General features: G+C 43.5%; 1 protein-coding gene across 5 annotated transcripts; it reads left to right on the top strand.

The window, feature by feature from the left end:
• Window positions 1-1,713: 1,713 nt before the first annotated feature.
• On the top strand, window positions 1,714-12,152 carry rpz4 (rapunzel 4). 5 transcript variants are annotated; one of them, XM_061717419.1, is made up of 3 exons: window positions 1,714-1,730; window positions 7,397-7,577; window positions 9,217-12,152. In XM_061717419.1, the coding sequence occupies exon 3, from the start codon at window positions 9,228-9,230 to the stop codon at window positions 10,416-10,418; it is 1,191 nt and encodes a 396-aa protein (XP_061573403.1). In that variant the 5' UTR covers window positions 1,714-1,730; window positions 7,397-7,577; window positions 9,217-9,227; the 3' UTR covers window positions 10,419-12,152. The 5 variants fall into 5 exon arrangements, 3 of the variants coding, with proteins under 3 accessions (XP_061573403.1, XP_061573404.1, XP_061573402.1); XM_061717420.1 differs by lacking the exon at window positions 1,714-1,730 and having other exon boundaries at window positions 6,971-7,577; window positions 9,217-10,432; window positions 11,224-11,237; XR_009781828.1 differs by lacking the exon at window positions 1,714-1,730 and having other exon boundaries at window positions 6,972-7,577; window positions 9,217-11,235; window positions 11,291-12,152.
• The last annotated feature ends 7,547 nt before the right edge of the window (window positions 12,153-19,699 follow it).

Here is a 19,699-nt window from a genome sequence, read left to right as displayed (position 1 = left end):
TTTATTCAAGAAATTTCGACTTTATTCTTGAAATTGTATTTCAACATTAATCTCGACATTTCGACTTTTTTCTCGAAGTGAACAATAAAAAAATGATCCCCTCTCAAATATGTTTTCTCCTGCATGGCCCTAATACTCTTCCTGACTTTTCAGCAGTGCCGAGACAAACTAAAAACAATTAAAAAGCGTGGCCACTTGAAGCTTCTCTCACTCTCATTTTTTAACTTGATATCAAACACAAGCCACAGACCCAGCAGCACATATATCATCTCCTCCAGGTTTTACATCTTTAGTGTTGTCTTCTTCGTTTAGATCACACAAATGTAATACGTCACAGCAGCTTCACTCCAACCTCCTATCTGACACTTGTCACTCAAACATGCCTGACTCTATGGGCCGACCAATGGGGAAGCATCCGCCCACTGCGGGATATTTGTGTCAAAATGATTCAATCAAAAAAAAATAACTTTTTTCACTTCAATCAAAAAAAAAATCCCTTCAAATCGGGTCTCAAATATTTTTTTGCATTCAAACAGTTTTTTTCTTTGATTAAAAATTTTTTTTTTTATTGAAGTGATTTTTTTTCATTGAAAATATTTTTTTCTTTTTGAAGCAACTTCTTTTTTGATTAAATGATAAAGACACAAATGTCCTACCCATATTATGGCCCAAACGCAAAAAACACTACTTCAGTCAAAAAAGTTCCTCCAAACAAAAAAAGAAAAACAATGTTCAAATGCATTTTTTTTGAGTCTCAAATATTTTTTTGCATTCAAACACTTTTTTTCTTTGATTGAAATCATTTTTTTTGATTGAGGTGATTTTTTTTCAATTGAAAATAAATTTTTTTGATTGAAGCAATCTTTTTTTTGATTGAATAATTAAGACACAAATAATAGCACTGACCAAAACACCTGCAGAAATACTGCAGGAATGACATAGCAGCAGTTAAATGCAGCCTTCTGTAAGCTTTAAATATCCACTGGGCTTACATCAAATACATCAAAACACAACAATAAAAAACATTTTTCTGAACTTATCAATATGCCTCTGTCCTTCACAGGATAAGTAAAATGGATTACTGCAAAAACTCAAAATCTTAACAAGAATATTTGTCTTATTTCTAGTTAAAATGTCTCATTTTAGTAAAAAAAATCTCATTACACTTAAAACAAGACTCATCACTGGAAAAAAAACATAAATTTTCTCCTGTTTCAAGTAGATTTTCACTTAAAATAAGTAGAAAAAGTGCCAGTGGAACAAGATTTTTTTGCTTGTAATGAGAAGATAAATCTTGTCCCACTGGCAGATTTCCCTACTTGTTTCAAGTAAAAATTTACTTGAAACAGTAAAAATTTACTTGAAACAGGTGAAAATTGTCACATTTTTCTGGTTTTATTTTTCTGGTGATGACTCTAAATGCTGAAATAGCAGTAATACCACATTCATTGATGAAATGACATAAGGGATGGAAAGGGGGGATGGCAGTTTTACAGGGGCGATGCCATCCACCCTCATCCCCCCTCAACTCCAGTACTGCATATATCTCACATACTCCAGGTGCTGAATTGTAGTGGAGAAGAAACCAGGCCAAGTAGAGCAGAGTAGGTTCTAGTGTAATAAGTTTCCCTGTCGGAGTGGGCGTGGCCTCCTCTGCTACACGGCAGTCACGTGACCAACCACGTGACACACAGACTTGACGCTTGCATTTCTTCCGCAAACTTAACGAGGTGAGTGCAGTTTTTGATCCCAGTTATTCACGGTGGTCGTTGAAACTAAACTGAGAAGGTTTGAAATGACCCTCTCGGCTTCCGTATTCTCCTTTCCTCCCAGTTACATAATTCATCTCTTTTCCCATATTTTAAACCTTCTCATCGTGGTTTAAAGTATGAAATAAGCCAGTGTTGTGTCTTTTATGGGCGTTGGTTGCCAGGTCTGGCCAGATCATGTACTTCCCAGGAAGTAACGCCTTAACTTCCCAGATCATCTTGTTTTAATGTTCAAACTCCGCCCCGAGATGTTTGTTTGCTTCTCTTTAATGCTTCGGATGTAAAATGATACGATTAGAGCCCTTGTGGTGCAGCGGATCGATGCGTTTTTACATGAAGAGGACGCGTTAACGCAGCGGTTAGTGTTTTTCTCCCGGTCTGGTTGTAAAGTGGGACTGAGACGTGAAACATGACCCGTGTGCAGCTCATTATGTGTTTTATGTTTGACAGGGATGGAAACATGCTGCTGTTTTAAGAGTAAAGGGTTGTTTTTCTCCTTCGTCATCTCACAAGTTTCCACAAGTTTCCTCATTCCTTTATACACGTGACGTCAGCGCTGACGTCACCTTTATAAAGGAATGAGGAAACTTATGAAATCAGTTTTATTTTTCCCCAAATTCAGTTTTTTCCGTTGTATTTTTTGGGAATTCCATTTCATCCATTTTTTTAGCTTTTACTCTTATTTTGCAACTAATTAAAATGTGTTTTTAATGTTAATGAATTAAAATAAAGGCAAGGCAAGTTTATTTGTATAGCACAATTCAACACAAGGTAATTCAAAGTGCTTTACATCAACATCTAAAGCAGCAAGACACAATTAAACAGTAAATAACAAATAAAATGATAAGAAAATAGGTAAAATAATAAGAAGCACCAGTTGTTAAAAAGTAAGGGTAGTAGAGTACAGCAGGTTCAGATAAGATAAGATAAAATAAGAAATCCTTTAATAGTCCCACAGAGGGGAAATTTCCAGATTACAGCAGCAAAGAGGATAGTGCAAAACACAAGAGGCATCAAATATCACACAATAATAATAAAAAATAAAATAAAATAAACACTATAGACAGTATATACAATAATAATAATAAGAAGAAGGAGAATAAAAATAGTAATAAAAAAAAATACTAGTATATAAAAAGAATAAAAAGAATAACAGATGGATATTTATATATTTATTATATATATATTTTCACGTCTCGTTCTTACAATGGCAAGAATTACGTTTCGTAAGACCAGGTCAAATACAGCTTTACAAAAGTAATCTGTAACAATTTGTACGGTGAATTAAACAAATTTGACAATTCTATGCCTCAATGCCATTTTCCATGTCTTATTTCACACGCAATTTCATGACCGGTGTAATGTGGTCCAGTTTCCTGGTGTTTGTAAGGACTCTAAAGACTACTTCGATGGAAATTAACATATTTATTGAGGCAACATAATATTGCACAATTTCCCTCAATAGTTGAACTGGAAAGCTTCTGAGCATTTTCAGTAAATACAAATAACATTACATGCAAGAAAAAAAAATGCTCAATTAGCTTTTTCGTCAAGTAAAAAATAAATGACTTTAAACAAAAGTAACAATCAACTTCAGAGTTACTGTATATTATTGTTACAAATTACATGTTTTCTGTAAAACAGTGCTTTAAAGTGCATCAAAAACAAAATTAAGTTGTCTTTACAAAAACAAACGACTTTTAATATTTGAAAAAATCAAACATTTTTTCAATTTTAGGAAAGCTGCTCTAAGTTTCCCACCTAGCAGAGACACCACCATTAACGTACACGATTGCGAGCCTCAGCTCAGTAAGGCAACAGCGTTGTGTTCCTTGATTTCTTCACCGATGAAGGCTGATTATTTTGAAGTCGCTTCGCCATGCCGGCATGTTTGGAACGAAAGGAGGAAATTTCATAGCTGTGTCACGCAGATTAGCGTCCCTCCACTAAAATTCCCCTTGGGTTTACGTTCCTCTTCCCCATGATAACAGCATTTCAGTCAAATTAATAGTTGCTTTCACCCCAACGTTGGATTCCAACATTTGATTATATAATCAGATTATGATACAGATTTGAAAACTGGGTTTAATCTTAAAACTAACGTTGACGTCTAATTACAGTAAGGTAACGTTGACTAGATGCTGGATGATGGTTGCTTGCAGCTACATAATTAGTTATCTAACGTTGTCTGGCGTTACAACCCGTATATAACCAAGGACCGACTTTAATGTGTGTCAACGGTCCGACCATCGATCAATCAAGCGGCATCGTCGCTACCAAAGTCATTAAAACATGTTGACAGATTTCTGAGCTCAGTGTTCCACATAAAATTGGTTTAAGGTCAGTAACAACTACATTCATACATAAGGCGCACTGCTGATTTTTGAGAAAAATTAAGAATTTTAAGTGCCTCATAGTGCAGAAAATAGGGTATTTCTAAAATATGAGAAGGTGATAGTGAGGGAAGTCCAACTCTGATCTGTTTCAGCTATCGATAGACTGATGCATCTCCTTTCTGTGAGCAAGTGCAGCTCTTGGTCTCTGAAAATGTAATTTCTCTCAGTGCTTTTGTGTTTGAATCGTCTGTGCAGAGGTGCTCCGTGCACTTAGTGCAACCCGCTAGAGCCCGGGGAGGAGAGATTTACGGATCATCAGTGGAAACAGGAATCACATTTTTAGCTCGCCGACTCAGATGCTCAACATCCTGATGAAATTTCCTGCACTTTGCTGCTTTCTGTCCTCAGTTCTGAGCAGGAAACGATGTACATTGTAGAAAGGTGCAACGTTTTGGGTGTGAGTTTCACCACCCAGACTGTCTCCTGGTGTAATTCTGGACATGTCCTACACCTTTGCTCAGGTGTGTCCTCCCTGGTCTGGCGGCTGCTGAGGTGTGTGATGCTTCGGACCGGGAGGTGGGTGCTAACAGGCCTCCGCGGGGAGACGAACGAGCTCACGGATCAGTTTTCTGTTGCCTCGTTGCCGTGGCAACCTGCTGAGTTTCACTGGAAAACGCACCCTCGCCCCAAGCATGTATTTACCTCTCACACTCCATCAGTTCCCACGGCTGCTGCTCGGATGTCGAATGGGAAGAATGAGAAATAGTTCTCCTCCTTTCCTGAAACAACATTTGTAAAAAACAAAAACAGAAAAACTAAAACACGTTGCAGCAGCGCCGTTACTACGGAGGAGTATTAGGGCCAGGCAGGAGAAAAAATTAGTGATGCACCGAAATGAAAATTTGTGGCCGAAACCGAAACCGAAACTAATAATAAACACTTGGCCGAATACCGAACAATACCGAACATGGTTTCATCGCAGTTTTTCATTTATTTTGCCAATTTTTTCACCATTGCATAAATCAAATAAATTTGATTTAGGCATGCTTTTCAAAAAAAAAAATCTTGTACAAAATTACAAGGTAGAAAATATTTATTGAACATAAAAAACTGAACATTTTTTAATTTCCCAGCATTATGTTGTTTTGGTTCCACCTCCTGGTGAATGTTAGGTCAAATTCTTATGGGGTTAGTTTTTGGTTGGCCAACGATTTATGTTTGTGGTGCGCAACCGGTACAGGAGGAAATCAATATCGTAAAGCCAATTCTTGTATTATTACTTTTTTCTCAACATTTCGACTTTTTTCTCGAAATTGTACTTCAAAATTATTCTCGACATTTCGACTTTTTTCTTGAAGTGCATAATGAAAAGAAATCTTCCTCCTCTAAAATATTATTTTTATTTTTCTCCTGCCTTGCACTAATAGTCTTCCGTACCGTTACAGACTTCTGCAACAACGTTTCAGGCTGAGGTTATGAAGTCAGAACCCGTTTATACTGGACTTTTTTTTTTTTTAATTCAATAATTTGATTTCCTCCCCAGATGTCCTGTTTGCAGGTTTTTCCGAGGGGCATGCCTGAACATGTCCAGGACTCAGCCAGGACCGCTGAACCAGTGGGTCCTGGCGTCTGGAGGTGCTGCTTGTATTAGATTAAGGTTTTCTGTCTCCACGAGGCAGAAAACGTGCTCCAGACTTCTTTTTAGACTGATTTCTCCAGGTTTCAGATTCATCACACAGATCTGCAGCTCCAGTCATCCCAACATGCTCCACATGGGGTTTATTGGAGATGATGCTGAGGGATGAACAGGCTGGAGGGGGCTATAGGTGCAGTTCCTCAGGTCACCACTAGGAGCTGTCACCAAAGACCACTCCGTGTCCTTTGACCCCCATGTTTGAATATCTAACTAAGTTGCACAAGTCACTTTTCGGAGCACGATGTATTTTACAATGTTTTTATCTTATTGCTCTTATCCATTCCTAACTTGGAGGAAATTTTGCTCTTGGTGTTTTAATTCTTTTTTAGCCTCATGTCTTTTATCTCTTATATTTATTTCATGAACTGCAGCACTTTCTACCGAGCCGAAGCTTTCTCTTGTTTTATGTGTATGTGTTCTTCTTAAATGTCTTGTTCCTGAACTGATTGTCTGTTTTCTGCTGCTTGTTTAACTCTCGACTGCAAAACCAGTTTACCCTTGGGTATCAATAAAGTAACCTGACCTGACCTAACTAATTAATATCTAATTAACGTACTTAGTCTGGTTCAAAGAAACCCAATTCTACTTTAAGTAAAAGAAAGCAACTTCAAAATGATTTCAGGTTCAAGTTCATTTTGTTTTTTGATTTACAATTTAATTTGCTAATTCTTTTTGTCGGACACATTTTTTGGGGGGTTTTTAATCACCTGACATCTTTCGGCGATTCCTTATGTCTTCGCCTTCAAAAAACCTAAAAAAAGAATTGTCGGACAAAAAGAATTAGCAAATTAAAAAGATTTAAATTCGATTCTGATCCATGTGTCTAAAAAACATTTGTTCTTGTCAACATGTTAATGTGTTTTGGTCATAGTTGAAAATCACTTAAAATCTCTAATATTCCTTCTTTAACATCTAAAATTGTTCTTTATTTCATCGACAGTTTGGACTCTGATATTTCTGAAGTCATTAATCGTGTGGTAATTTTGAGTAAATTCTTTATTCATACTTGCAAATGGAAAAATACTGTTTTTCTAAACAACTTTGTCGTATATTTCAAATCACTTGAATATATCTCTAATACAAATAACAAAAAGTCCTTGCTGTCAAACAACTGAGATCAGCACTTTTTTTTTTTAATCAGGCAGTAAATGTATTTATTTCTGCTAAATTTGGACATTTTAAATTGGAGTCAAAGCAGATTGACTCGTTTTAACAACTAGCCTCCACTAGCGAACAGAATTTACCTCAGAGTTTGATCCTGGTGAGGGTTATTTCTGTTTTTGATGAGTTAAAATTCCTCTTCCAATGATGAAGACTGTAGTTTGAGCTGACTGCATCATGATCAGCTGATCGTGGCCCAGAGGCGGCAGATGCCGCCCCTCATTCAGTCACGTTTACTTTCCCGTTGCCTGTCTCTTGTCTCTACATGTTTCCTGAGGCGCTCGTGAGGCTCCTGGACAGGCTGGAACGAGACTCCGCTGACACTTTAACGAGCGTTTACGCTGTGAATCTGAATCTCTTGTGTAAAACATCTGTACGTGGATGTTTCAATGACAGGTTTGACTTTTTTCTCCCCTCCGATTCTGTGTATTTAGATAACAGAGAGGAAGAGGTTCAGCCCGTGGCCGTGTTGCGTTGCTGCTGAATTCTCTCGGCGTCGTTGACTCATCGCTCAGCGGGCGTGACCAGCAGCTCGGCCGTTTCTGTCCTTCCTTATCAGGTTCTTCTGTGTTGGAGGAGTTGAGGGGCAGCCCAAAGTCCAGCAACACCAGAGCCGTAAGTACATCTGCACAAACCTGTCGTTTAGAGATGCACCGATCAGGATTTTGAGAACAGTCTCCCCGCTTCTGCACTTCCTGTGTGTCAATAACGTTACAGTTTTATATGTACTGTACATGTACATGTACGTAAAACAGCTTGCCAAATTTAAGTGAGCAAATTTTCTCCAAAACCCATAATGTCGACAAAACGTTCTGCACCAATTCTCCCGTTCAAATCCAGTTACTCGGGTCGCGGTGGGGCGACGCTGATCTCCGCAATTTGAAGCTTTGTATAATAATTGTAAACAAAATAAAGGTTTCTACTTCACGGATTTCACCTATCACGGGTTCTTTTTGGAACGTAACCCCCGCGAGAAACCAGGGATTACTGTATTTCCTTTGCAAACTCTTTTGAAACTGAAGATTTGTTGTCAGACATCGTAAAACTCCCATACCGGCGAAGCCATTTTCAGTGTTGAAGCTCTGAAGAAACGGCCACGCCCCCTTAGGAGACCTAAGGAACGTTTGTTGTTGTAAACGTCATCGGATCGGCCTGATTTGAACTATTATTTTGAGAACTCCGATCAAAACCGATAGGGGCATTATCGGCCGATGCCGATGGGTTGCCGATCGACAGTGTTGTGCAAGTTCCTACTTCTCATGAACTAGTTCAAAGTTCAGTTCACATAGTTTAAAAATGAATAGTTTACGTTCATAGTTCACCATTTTCATTTTGAACTAGTTCAAATTCAGTTCATTTCAATATTTTTAGGTGAGAAGTACAAATGAAACGCCACCCCTATCCTAAAACTGTTCACTGTACAATCATGTATTGTCCTAATGGCTTTTCAACTTCACTCAGAGGCTGTAAATCTCCAACAATGTAGTCCATTATCAGTTTGTCTAGCTGTTGCTGGGAAATCAACCCCCTGAAGGTGCAGCAGTGGGAATGGGGCCGTTTGGGGCTGTTGGGTCTTCTTGGTCTTTCCTGATCACTTTGTTTGATTGTCAAGGACTTGCAGATATTTTCTCACACTGGACAGATGCTTTAACTCCACATGACGTTTCAAATTTGAAGTTGACGAGGCAGACGTTCAGACTTGTTTTCTCAGCGCAGGTGGACATAATTTGCACAGAAAGGTGATATTTTTACTGTCTGACTCTTTGGGAGACGATGTGTAAAATTCCTGCAGATAATGATAAGCAGATCATCATCTGACGTCTCTCTCTTCACTGGTCATGTAAAGACTGCACCGGGCTCGGACCACCGTTGCCATGGAGATGGTGCCCGTTGCTATGCTAGTGTGCACTGCATTGTGGGTAATGTAGTGTGAAGTCGTCGTCTCGTCGAGTATTTTAAATGTGGTGAAATGTATTCCGTAATAATTGGTCCTAAACAGTGAAGCTGAAACTCACATAAACTGAACAGTTCATATTCCAGTTCATGATCTGAAGAATGAACAAGTTCACGTTCTAGTTCTTTATTTGCAAATATGTTGCGTTCAGTTCAACGTTCCCACGGAAATTAACGTGTTCAATGAACGCGTTCATTTGAACTCGTTCTTGCACAACACTGCTGATCGATCGGTGCATCTCTAGTGTGGTTTCCCTCTTCTCTTCTCTGCTCTTAGAAAAGCTCTGTTTTCTCTCGTCAGCGCCGGCGAGGATGGAGAACCAGCTGCAGCGGATGGTGGCGGAGAGGAAGGACATGGTGGAGACGGTGATGGAGGTGTTCGAGCAGGGCGCCGAGGTGGTGGCCAGCATCGCCGGAGACCTCTTCCCCGTCTTCTCCATCGCCGCCCCCATCGTCAAGCTGGCGCTGGACAACGTGGAGAGCAAGGAGGCGGCGTTCATGAAGGAGCAGTTCCAGAAGGTCCGGGACCGGCTGGAGGCGGCCTCCGAGGAGCAGCGCCGCATCAGCGAGCAGATCAAGAGGAGCGCCGTGGACGCCGCCTACTTCTCCGTGGAGGAGAACATCACCAACCAGTTCAGGAAGTACATGGACATCCTCAACGCCAGGCCCAAGTTCCGGGAGGTCAAGAAGAAGCTGTTCCTGGAGCACTTCGCCAAAACCGGCGGCGACAAGAACCTGCACACGCTGTACGGCGCCGTGACGGGGGACGGCTTCTCCGGCGAGCCCGTGCTGGAGGTCGTCCTCAACTACGAGGAGAAGAGCCGGCGGCCGCTGGAGGACTTCTGCGCCCGGATGAAGAGGCTGTTCTGCATCGGGCTGATCGCGCTGCTGGGCCAGGCCGCGCTGAAGGGCCACGGCGAGGAGGAGGAGGCGGCGCTGCTGAAGGACTGGGGCGAGAAGATGCAGGAGGTCCAGGCCCGGATGAACGCCGTCATCGAGGAGTGCATCGTGGGGTTCCCCAAGCAGGCGGAGCTGGACGCCCGGCGGCTGCTCCGGGACCGGGAGGCCGGCGCCACCTGCCAGCAGCTGGCCGACGCCGTGCTGGCGGCGCTGCGGGGGAAGTTCGACTGGGTGGGCTGGTCGGTGCGGGTGTTCCGGGCCCCCGGCGGCCTCTTCGCCGGCAGGAAGGAGCCGCACTGCTTCACGGGGAAGAGCCGCTTCACGCTGGGCGGCGGCGCCGGCGACGACCGGCTCCACGTCTGCGTGTCCTACAGCGCCTCGCCCGAGCCGCTGGACCGGGACCGGATCCGGCAGCTGATCGGGGAGCAGAAGAAGCCGGCGGTGGCGGGCGTGGCCGAGGCGCTGTTCCAGCTGCTGCCGGGCGACTGCGTGGTCCACGCCGTGAAGACCGGCAAGGACCTGGCCTGCTGCTGGAGCTTCGGGGACGAGCTGCACTACTGGGAGGAGCACAAGAACCTCTACGTCTGCGTCCACTCCGCCTGAAGGGCGACCTGAAGGTCCTGAAAGTCCTGAAGGTCCTGAAGGTCCTGAAGGTCGTCCTAAGGACGAAAGTCGTCCTAAAAGTCGTCTTGAATGGTCGTCCTGAAGGTCGTCCTAAAAATCCTGAAGGTCAGGACGACCTTCAGGACAAAAGTCGACCTAAAAGTCGTCCGGAAGGTCGTGCTGAAGGTCGTCCAGGATGAAGTTTCTGAAGGTCATCCTGAACGTCAGGACGACTTTTAGGACGACTTTCGTCCTAAAAGTCGTCTTGAAAGTTGTCCTGAACGTCGCCCTGAAGGTTTCTGAAGGTCGTCCTGAAGCATCCTAAAGGTCGTCCTAAAAGTCCTGAAGGTCAGGACCACCTTCAGGACGAAAGTTGTCCTAAAAGTCGACCTGAAGGTCATCCAGAAGTCGTTAAGGACGACCTTCAGGACGGAAGTCGTCCTGAAGGTGTCTGAAGGTCGTTTAGGATGACCTTCAGGACAAAGTTTCTGAAGGTCATCCTGAAGGTGTCTGAAGATCGTTCTAAAAGTCATCCTGAAGGTCAGGACGACTTTTAGGACGAAAGTCGTCCTGAAGGTCTACCTGAAGGTTTTTGAAGGTCGTCCTGAAGGTCATCTGAAGGTCATCTGAAGGTCGTCCTGAAGCATCCTAAAGGTTGTCCTAAATGTCCTGAAGGTCAGGACGACCTTCAGGACAAAAGTTGTCCTTAAAGTCGACCTGGACTCTTCAGGTCGACTTTTAGGACAGTTGTCCTAAAAGTCCTGAAGGTCCTTCAGGACGAATTTCGACCTGAGGGTTTCTGAAGGTCGTCCTGAAAGTCCACCTTCAGGACGAAAGTCATCCTAAAAGTCGACCTGAAGATCGTCCTGAAGGTTTCTGAAGGTCTTTCAGGACGACCTTCAGGATGGTCGTTCTGAAGGTCGTCCTAAAAGTCGTCCTAAGGTCGTCCTAAGGTCGTCCTGAAGGTCGTCTGAAGGTCGTCTGAAGGTCGTCCTCTCTCTTCTCCGTGTTTTGCACATATTTACTATCCAGCAGGTCTTTTCATCTGTAATTCTTCTCTTCTCTTTCTGAGCGTTTTTACTATCAGCTTCTTCTTCTTCTAAGTGGACACGAGGCGTTTCCACGGCAACCGCAACATAAACTGCGTTAAACTGACCAAAAGCACATATCGTCTTGTTTTAAATTTAACGTCTTTCGTAGAAATACAACCGTGTTTTTTTTTTTACAGTACACTGAGAGTTTTTTTCAGCAGTTATTCTCCAACATCCGTTGGTTTCTTTGCAAACTAAATGCTTTATCCTAATTTTAAATAAACTGCTGCAAACGTGTTGGATACACAAAATAATAAATAAAAAGTTTAAAAAATCACCACTTTTGTGCCTCAAGCTTCACCCAAGGGGTTGTGATCCGAATATTGTCCACGTTATACTTTAAGTTTACATTTATATATTTGAATAAGCAGTTGATTGTGGGAAGTTGGGTGTTTTTTAGAGACAATGATCAAACTTTATCTTCCCGTTCACATCGTCTCTGATGATTTTATGAGTTTTTGTTCTGATTTTTTAATGTTTTATTATAGAACTAATCTGAATGTTTCCCCTGTGGAGATTAAATGCTGACGCTGCACATCAGTTTCTTGGTAGTTCCTGTGTGTGATGGGGGTAATTAATATTGTTACGCAAATGCAACAAATAACATTAATCTTTTTCAAATAAACGTATTTTATTCAACCAACTTTCTCGATGATGATTTCTTTGTGATGCAACTTTGATTCTCGTTCATGTCGATTAAACTTACCGAACTTGAGTTTGTTAGAACCTGCAACCCTAATGGTGACTCAGCAAAACATTCAGCTCCTTCAGGTTGCTTTAAATCCTTAGACGCTTTAAGATATTCCAGGATTTCCAGGATTTTCCAGGCCCGTTGGGATATAACTTCCTCCTCCAGTAACACGACTCTAAACTTAGCTGATTCAGCTTTTTAAAATGTTTTATAGTTTTTGAAATATTACACTTTAGGTTTCATGGAAAATTCAGAAATTATAATGGATTTCAATTCTATTTCTGTTGGTTTTCTGAAAATATTAATTTTGTGGCACTGTGACTTTTACGTCTTTGTCAAACCGGCCCAGAGCTAATACGGTCAGTTTGGTCAATCTAACTCTCTAAATCCCAAACGATAACTCCTATGGTCATTGAAGTCAGATATCTGTGTTCAGGAGAGACATCTGCCGCTCTGTTGATACGGTTTATCATTTCAAAAATATGATGCTTCGTTCAGAGCATCAAAATCGCTTAGTCGTGCAGCTGATGCCTAAATACGGCGCTCATTCAGCTCCTCTTCAGCATCAAACAGCCGGAGAACTGGGTGTACGACAGTTTAAGACTATTTTGACCCTTTTAAATTCAGGAAAAGCCTAATTTGTGACCATTTAAACAGACCGATGAACGAGGGGGTTAATGGGACTGAAGACTGAAGACGTCGGCCTGAACCAGCTCCCACGACTCTACTTTATAGTGGTATTTATTTTATCGTGTTTGTCTGCTATATAAAACAAGTTTAGTTCTGGGAAAATTTGAAATTATATTTTTAATTTTGGGATAATTGTATTAACTGATTTAAATAATAATAATGATAAATCGAACCCTGCTTAACGTGCATTTGTTTTATATGTATTTACTTTCCAAACAGTTGTGTTACTACATAAACATTCTCTGTACATTATTACACGCTTAATCTTTTCTTTAATACTTTATTTATTCTTAAAAAGGATATCAGGACACTTCATTTCAGAAGATGAAGCCACTGACACGTATCTGTACTACTAAGGTTCAATCACACCAGTCAAATGTAAGATATGACAAAATAAATTATTTGAGACATGTTAAATTACTCTAAATTTTAATTGTTTATTGTATTAACAATTGCATTGTTGTGCAATTTTTAATTGTCGTTGATATCGTGTGTCGTCTAATGTTGCTTGTATCTTTTTACTGAGTCTTGCAGGGGGACTGCCAATGCAAATTAGCGTTTTTGGCTACAATTGGGTATATTTATATTTTAAAATGTTTATCAATGTACAATGTCCCTCCACACAAAATAAAGTGAAATGAAATAATACAAACGTACTTGAACTCCCCTGAGGGGGGCTGAAGTGTTTCACACCCTGCTGTTCGAGGGAGGAATCTTAAAGCGTAGAAAAATGAGGGAGAGGAAGTTTTTTATAGTTTGGAAACACCCATGGAGCCCTATAATCATGTGGTTGTGGTGTTTCTATCTTCAGCAGTCCAACACTTGTGTTCCTGCAAAACATTGCAGCAGCAGGAAAAGAGCAAGTGCATCTTCGGTGGATCGAGACGTCCCGACACTTTTACAGAGAACTTCTTCTTAGGCCGGATGTATTATAGCCATGTACTATAGAGGGAATACACATGACGTCACGGATGCGACTTCACGGCGGGTTTCGTCCCCTGAGTGGCAGAAAGACTGAGTGGCAGCGTAAACTTTCAGTTTGAGCAACTGGAAAACATCTAAAATGGAAAAGAGCTGTTGAGCGATCGACTGTACTCATAGATTTAGGAAGAAATCAGAGTTATCGTTTTACAGACTGACGAAAAATAAGCTTAAAGGGGACCTATTAGGAAAAACAGGTTTTTTTCTTGCTTTAACATATATAAAGTGGTCTCCCCTCAGCCTGCCAACTCAGAGAAGGAGGAAAGCAACCAAATTCTGCAGTGTCTGTACAGCCGCCCGGATGATCCATCCAGTGTCATGTGGCTTCTACGAACCGTTCAGATTCTGCTCCCGTCATTACGTAACGATGGGCGCGATTTACAGAGGTTGGCCTCCAATGTGTGAAACCACGCTGTGGCAGGGTGAGTGCCACGGGGGCCCGACCGAAGGACGGAGAGACACGGAGCTTTGTGCAGAACCCTTCTTTATTTAAGTTAAACCGCCACACACGTGCAGAAGCACCTTCACCCAGCTTCTCAGACCTCTCTGCTGCTGTCCTGCTCTGCCTTATAAAGGCAGGCCGGGTGGAGGCGTGGAAGCCACTCAGGTGGATGGGACACAGGTGCGTGTCCCGTCAACCTCTCCACCCGGCCACACACCCCCAACGCCAATCTCGAGCCGGGGTCCGTCCGGAACGAGCCTACCGCCCCCCCCCGCCCCCTCGGAGCAGGAGAGGAAGGCCCGGGGGTCGTCCCCGGCGTCGGCCTGACCAGCGCAACAGTCGGGGGGGGTCGCCCCCGGCGTCGGCCCGCCCGCCGTGGAAGACGCTCTCGGGGCCGGGCCCATGGTGGCCTCGGGCCACACGGTGCGTCCACGGCCGCGTCCCTCACGGCGCAGCCCCGTCCTGGAGCTGGTGCGTCCCGGACCACGCCCTCCTTTGTGACGCAGCCCGGCGCCGGCTGCTGGTCCGCCTCCAGGACCGCCTCTTCCCCCACACTCTGCTCTTGCCACAGGTCCGGCCCCGTCTCCGCGGGACCCGCCGTCGCGGGCGGCTGCGCCTCCGCAGCCGCCTCCCCCGCCAACTCCGCCTCCCCCTCCGTCTCCGCCGCTGACTCCATCCCAGGAGCCGTCGTCTGGCGGCCCGCAGCTTCTGCCTCGCGGCCCCTAAGCTGCGGCGCTGCCAGCGCTGCCGCGGCGAACCTCAGACGGGGTGCAGGGATGGGTCGCTCCGTCGGTCCCGCCGTCTCGGGAGCCTTCGCCTGGCGGCCCGCAGCTCCTGCCTCCCGGCCGCTGAGCTGCGGCGCTGGCATCTCCTCCCGCGCTGCTGGCGCAGGGGTGGGTCTCCCCGCGGCCACGAGCGCCTCCATTGCGGCCAGCTGCCGCTCGCCCTGGTCGCAGAACACGGCCGTCATGCCCGCCATGGCCTGGGCGAGCGCGTCCAGGGCCCGCTCCATGCCTCTCTCCGTCCGTCCCTCGAAGCCCCACGTTGGGCGCCAGATGTGGCAGGGCGAGTGCCACGGGGGCCCGACCGAAGGACGGAGAGACACGGAGCTTTGTGCAGAACCCTTCTTTATTTAAGTTAAACCGCCACACACGTGCAGAAGCACCTTCACCCAGCTTCTCAGACCTCTCTGCTGCTGTCCTGCTCTGCCTTATAAAGGCAGGCCGGGTGGAGGCGTGGCAGCCACTCAGGTGGATGGGACACAGGTGCGTGTCCCGTCAACCTCTCCACCCGGCCACACACGCCCACAACTAACTCCGCCGGCTGGAGCTTCCGCCATTTTCCTGTAGCGGTGTATCGTGTCATTCAGGCAGCCAATCAGCACAGTGCCTCATTATCATATTCTCCCCGCCCACTCAGAATCCTGCATAGATAATGAGGTTAGAGAATGGGAAGATAAAGACATGGCTCAGAGGCTGAATTTCTAATTTATTTAGCAAAAACCATCAAAAGCTTGTTTTTAAGACATTCAAGGCCTGTTTAAAATATGTATTAGATGCCATAATAGGTCCCCTTTAAGAGAGACAAATGGATCGCTGCAATTCGCAGAACCAACTGGATTCCAGGCACGGAAACATGGATTTGTGGTTCCCATTTTGTATCAGGTAATGTTGGATTTTTGGGTAGCTAATGATAAACGGTCAAATCATAAAGTTCGGTGTCCTCATCACTTTAATTTCGCCAACAAATCCTGCCTTGAAGTAGGACCAAGTGTCTTCAAGCTTTGCTTTGTGTATTTCCCCGGCGTAGAAATTAAGTACATATAAATATCAGGAAACTCAAATATTAATGTCCATGGACCACTGGTTCTTGGGGTAACTGTAGGGGTCACTGTCAAGTCCAACTGCCTTTAATTTAAGTCGATAATCGGCTTGTTATCCCGTCTTTTCCACTGTTTCCCTACTAGTTGCAGCCATTTTTTCCAGTTGGATGTTTTGCCACTCAGTGCGAGTAAGGGGGCGTGGTCCAGTGGGAATGTGACGTTGATGCAAACCCTCTATAGCCTGGTCAGTCAGACCCGTTCACTTGGCTCAGCGGCTCTGGTACCCTCCCGTTCACGGTCGTTTCCAGCGGTGGAGACGTACCCAACAATCACAGGGGGCTGGACTTTATGTGATGACTCATCCATCAAAACAACCAAGATGACCAACCATTTTCTTTTTCACTGCAAAACCATCCATCCATACCCGTTTTTTAAATCTGTACAGGGTCACGGGGGTCTGCCGGAGCCTATCCCATCTCATTACAGAGGCACGAGAGGCGAGGGTCCACCCTGGACAGGTCACCGCCAAACCAACAACCGTTACCTCTTTCTTCTTGTTACTAATCTGGTCGTTGCTCTGCCTATGTCACGTGCTTAACTTCTGTGGTGGAAATCTGAAAATAAAGACTGACAAAATAACCAAATGGTCTTTATGTCATTTAATGAAAACCTTGCAAGGGATTAGCATACAATTGAGATTGTGTAAGTAAATGTATAATAATCTATAGGATGTGTTGTAATGCCAAATGTCATCAATTCTGTAAACAGTCAAGAAAGAAATTACAATGGTCAGGTGATCAGGGGTTCCTTCCTGAGGGGTATTCCAGAAAGTGGGTTTTGTGAAAACTCTGAGTTTGTTAAGCCTGAGATGAGTTTTCAGTTCCAGAAAGCGATGTAACTCAAACTCTGAGTCAGTTACTACGGCAACTGACCCTGTGAGCCTAGCCTGCTCGCTAGCAGGTTTACTTCAATAAAGCCTGAGTTTCTCTCCGTCTCCTCCCTCAGTGGTGCCAATTCAGCCAATGGGCCTTTACGCATCCGTTTTCTGCACCACGGACAGCAAGCGGCAGAGTTAGAGAACATCTGACAAATGCAATTTAACTCATTGGGTTCACTTTATTCACTATGTCAGTGCGACAATATCACAGGGACATCCGAGTTTAACTTCAAACAGTTGAAGTCCAAATGCAAAAAGGAGAGGGAGGGAGCAGAAGACAGAAAGAGAGGAGTAAAAAAAAGTCAAATATTTCCCTTAAACAGATTTATAAGAGGGTAGGGTGATTTGATATCTTACCTTAAGATGAACTTGCATAATTAATCCATCAGTGGCTAACAGCCTCGTTAATATCTTCTGCTGCTGGGGCAACATTGGACCCATCACTTGCCTTCTTTCTTTCTTTTTTTTTTAAATTGCGTGGTTGTCTGCTTCCTTTTCATTTTTGTAAGTTAGTAACACTGCAGAGCGCGCTAAAAACGAGATTGATAGCGACCACTGTCGTCAGGGATGCTGGGACATCACATTTCAATATATGAGGGGGGGAATACAAGTGTTGGGAAAGATAATACCTAGTGAAATCAATCATGATGTTCTGACTTGCATTTGTAGTTATTTTATATATATATTAAGTAATAGAATACATCAATACAAATAGACACAGAGTAATTCCATAAATGTATAAAAAAAATAAAAAAAACATTTACATTTTCCCCTGAAGCCGAGGTGTGGCGGCTGCCCCTGATCTAAATGACAATACAATTTCATTCAATACCATTCCACCACTGCTTTCATCTGTAATATTATAAGACAGTGTGCTTAAATGTTAAATGAATACTGCATTCAAACTTACACATTGACTGCAGCAACTTTCTCCCACGCCAATTGTCTCTCCTTTGCTGCTGCAGCTGTGTTTTTTTTTTCCGAAATCCGCTCTCATACTCGCCATACGCACGTATTAACACTTCTAACTCCAGTGGCGTGAAGTATGTGGATCTTTAGATGCAGACTAATGTTTCCTCAAAGGGATTTTGTAAATTGAAATGTTAAATAAAGTTTGTTTTTTTTTAAAAGAAAAAGTATGTGGATCTTTTGTTGTCGCCGGTTGCCATGGTGAATCGTTGTATCAGGGCTCTATTGATGATGGCTTTTTATTTTCTTCACGCACGCGCTTAACTCGAGGTTAACAAACTCAGAGTTGATTGAACTAACTCATATCCGCTGTTCTGGAACCGAAAACTCTTAAGGCCCTGACACACCAACCCGACGTCGCCCGCTCTCTGCCGACTGCTGTGTCGGCTCGCGTCGCCTGTGGCTCACTAGACACACCGCAAATACGACACCCGACGGTGTCTGTATTCAGGGCATGGATGTATTATATAACTGGATACCGGATCGAAAATGGCCGCCCATTCATTTCAATGGAGTTTGCTCACCCAGCGCATCCGCCGAAAAGATTTCTGACTTCCTGGTTTACTTCCTGGTACACGGGCCCATAGAGCATGCGCAGTTGAGTCACCTCCCATGATGCTCTGGGGCCTCCCATCATGCCCCGGGGCAATGTGAACGAGCGCTGCGCGCTCTGGACAAGCGCTGCGCGCTCATGAGTCCTTCAGACCGGTAATGATAGATGTACACAATGAAATTAGGGGATTTATAGGGCAAATCAACCGATACTGTTCTCAAACTCATGGTTATAGACTATACATGGTTCATTTGTGTGTTTTTTTTAATTAAAGATAAAACGAGTCATTTTTATTTAAGATGAGACACCCCAGGTTAATAGGCTAAAATAGGGTAAAAATGTAAATAGCAGGTATCACCATGAAACTTCCCAAGTTTATTACTTACATTAAGACAAATATTTTTTGTATTACAAGTTTTGTCAAGTATTATGTTTAAATATGTCAAATATTATGTTTAAATGTGGTTAATTTGTGGAGTTTAATTTTTTTGAGTAAGGATAAAACGAGTCATCTTTATAAAAACAAACAAACAAAAAAACACATGGGATTCCCCACAATAACACAAGCTGTCATATGCTATTTATCTATATACCTTTGGGTAAATCTTTTTGTCTATTAATGATCGTGCAGTCCGAATGTTAGGCGTAATTAACTTTGCATTTTCTCTGATTCTTTTACAGCTTCTGGGCTCACATTAAGTGTTATTCCTGCCTGATATCTTATTTTCACAAACCATACACCGTTGGCTACAACGGAAATGTTTAAGTACAAGAATGACAAACCATTATTATTCTTGCTATTAAACATTTCCGTCTGTGATCCCCCTGGTCAGGGCGTTTAGACCGAGTGTGACCTGAGCGTCCCACCTGAGCTCTGTGCCATAGCGCGCAGCTCCAGCTCAATGAATGACAGAGGGTCTCCTGCTCAGCTGCTGCTCAACACTGATCAGAGCAGCTCCCCCTCGTTTACTGAGGTTTTATTATAAACCCAATGTCTTTTGTCATGGAAAAAAAAATTAAGAGACCACAAAAACACACCTTTGAGCCGTGTTTTCCACTTTTCTGAGTGATTATTCCGCCGAACGGTTTAGATTCAGCCATGCTC

Source organism: Cololabis saira, chromosome 3 (genome assembly GCF_033807715.1).
Source record: "Cololabis saira isolate AMF1-May2022 chromosome 3, fColSai1.1, whole genome shotgun sequence".
Lineage (NCBI taxonomy): Eukaryota > Metazoa > Chordata > Actinopteri > Beloniformes > Belonidae > Cololabis > Cololabis saira.
This window is presented reverse-complemented; position numbering and strand designations above follow the sequence as displayed.

Excerpts from the sequence above, each read along its gene's own strand:
- rpz4 (XM_061717419.1), top strand. The coding sequence starts at position 9,228 with ATGGAGAACCAGCTGCAGCGGATGGTGGCGGAGAGGAAGGACATGGTG.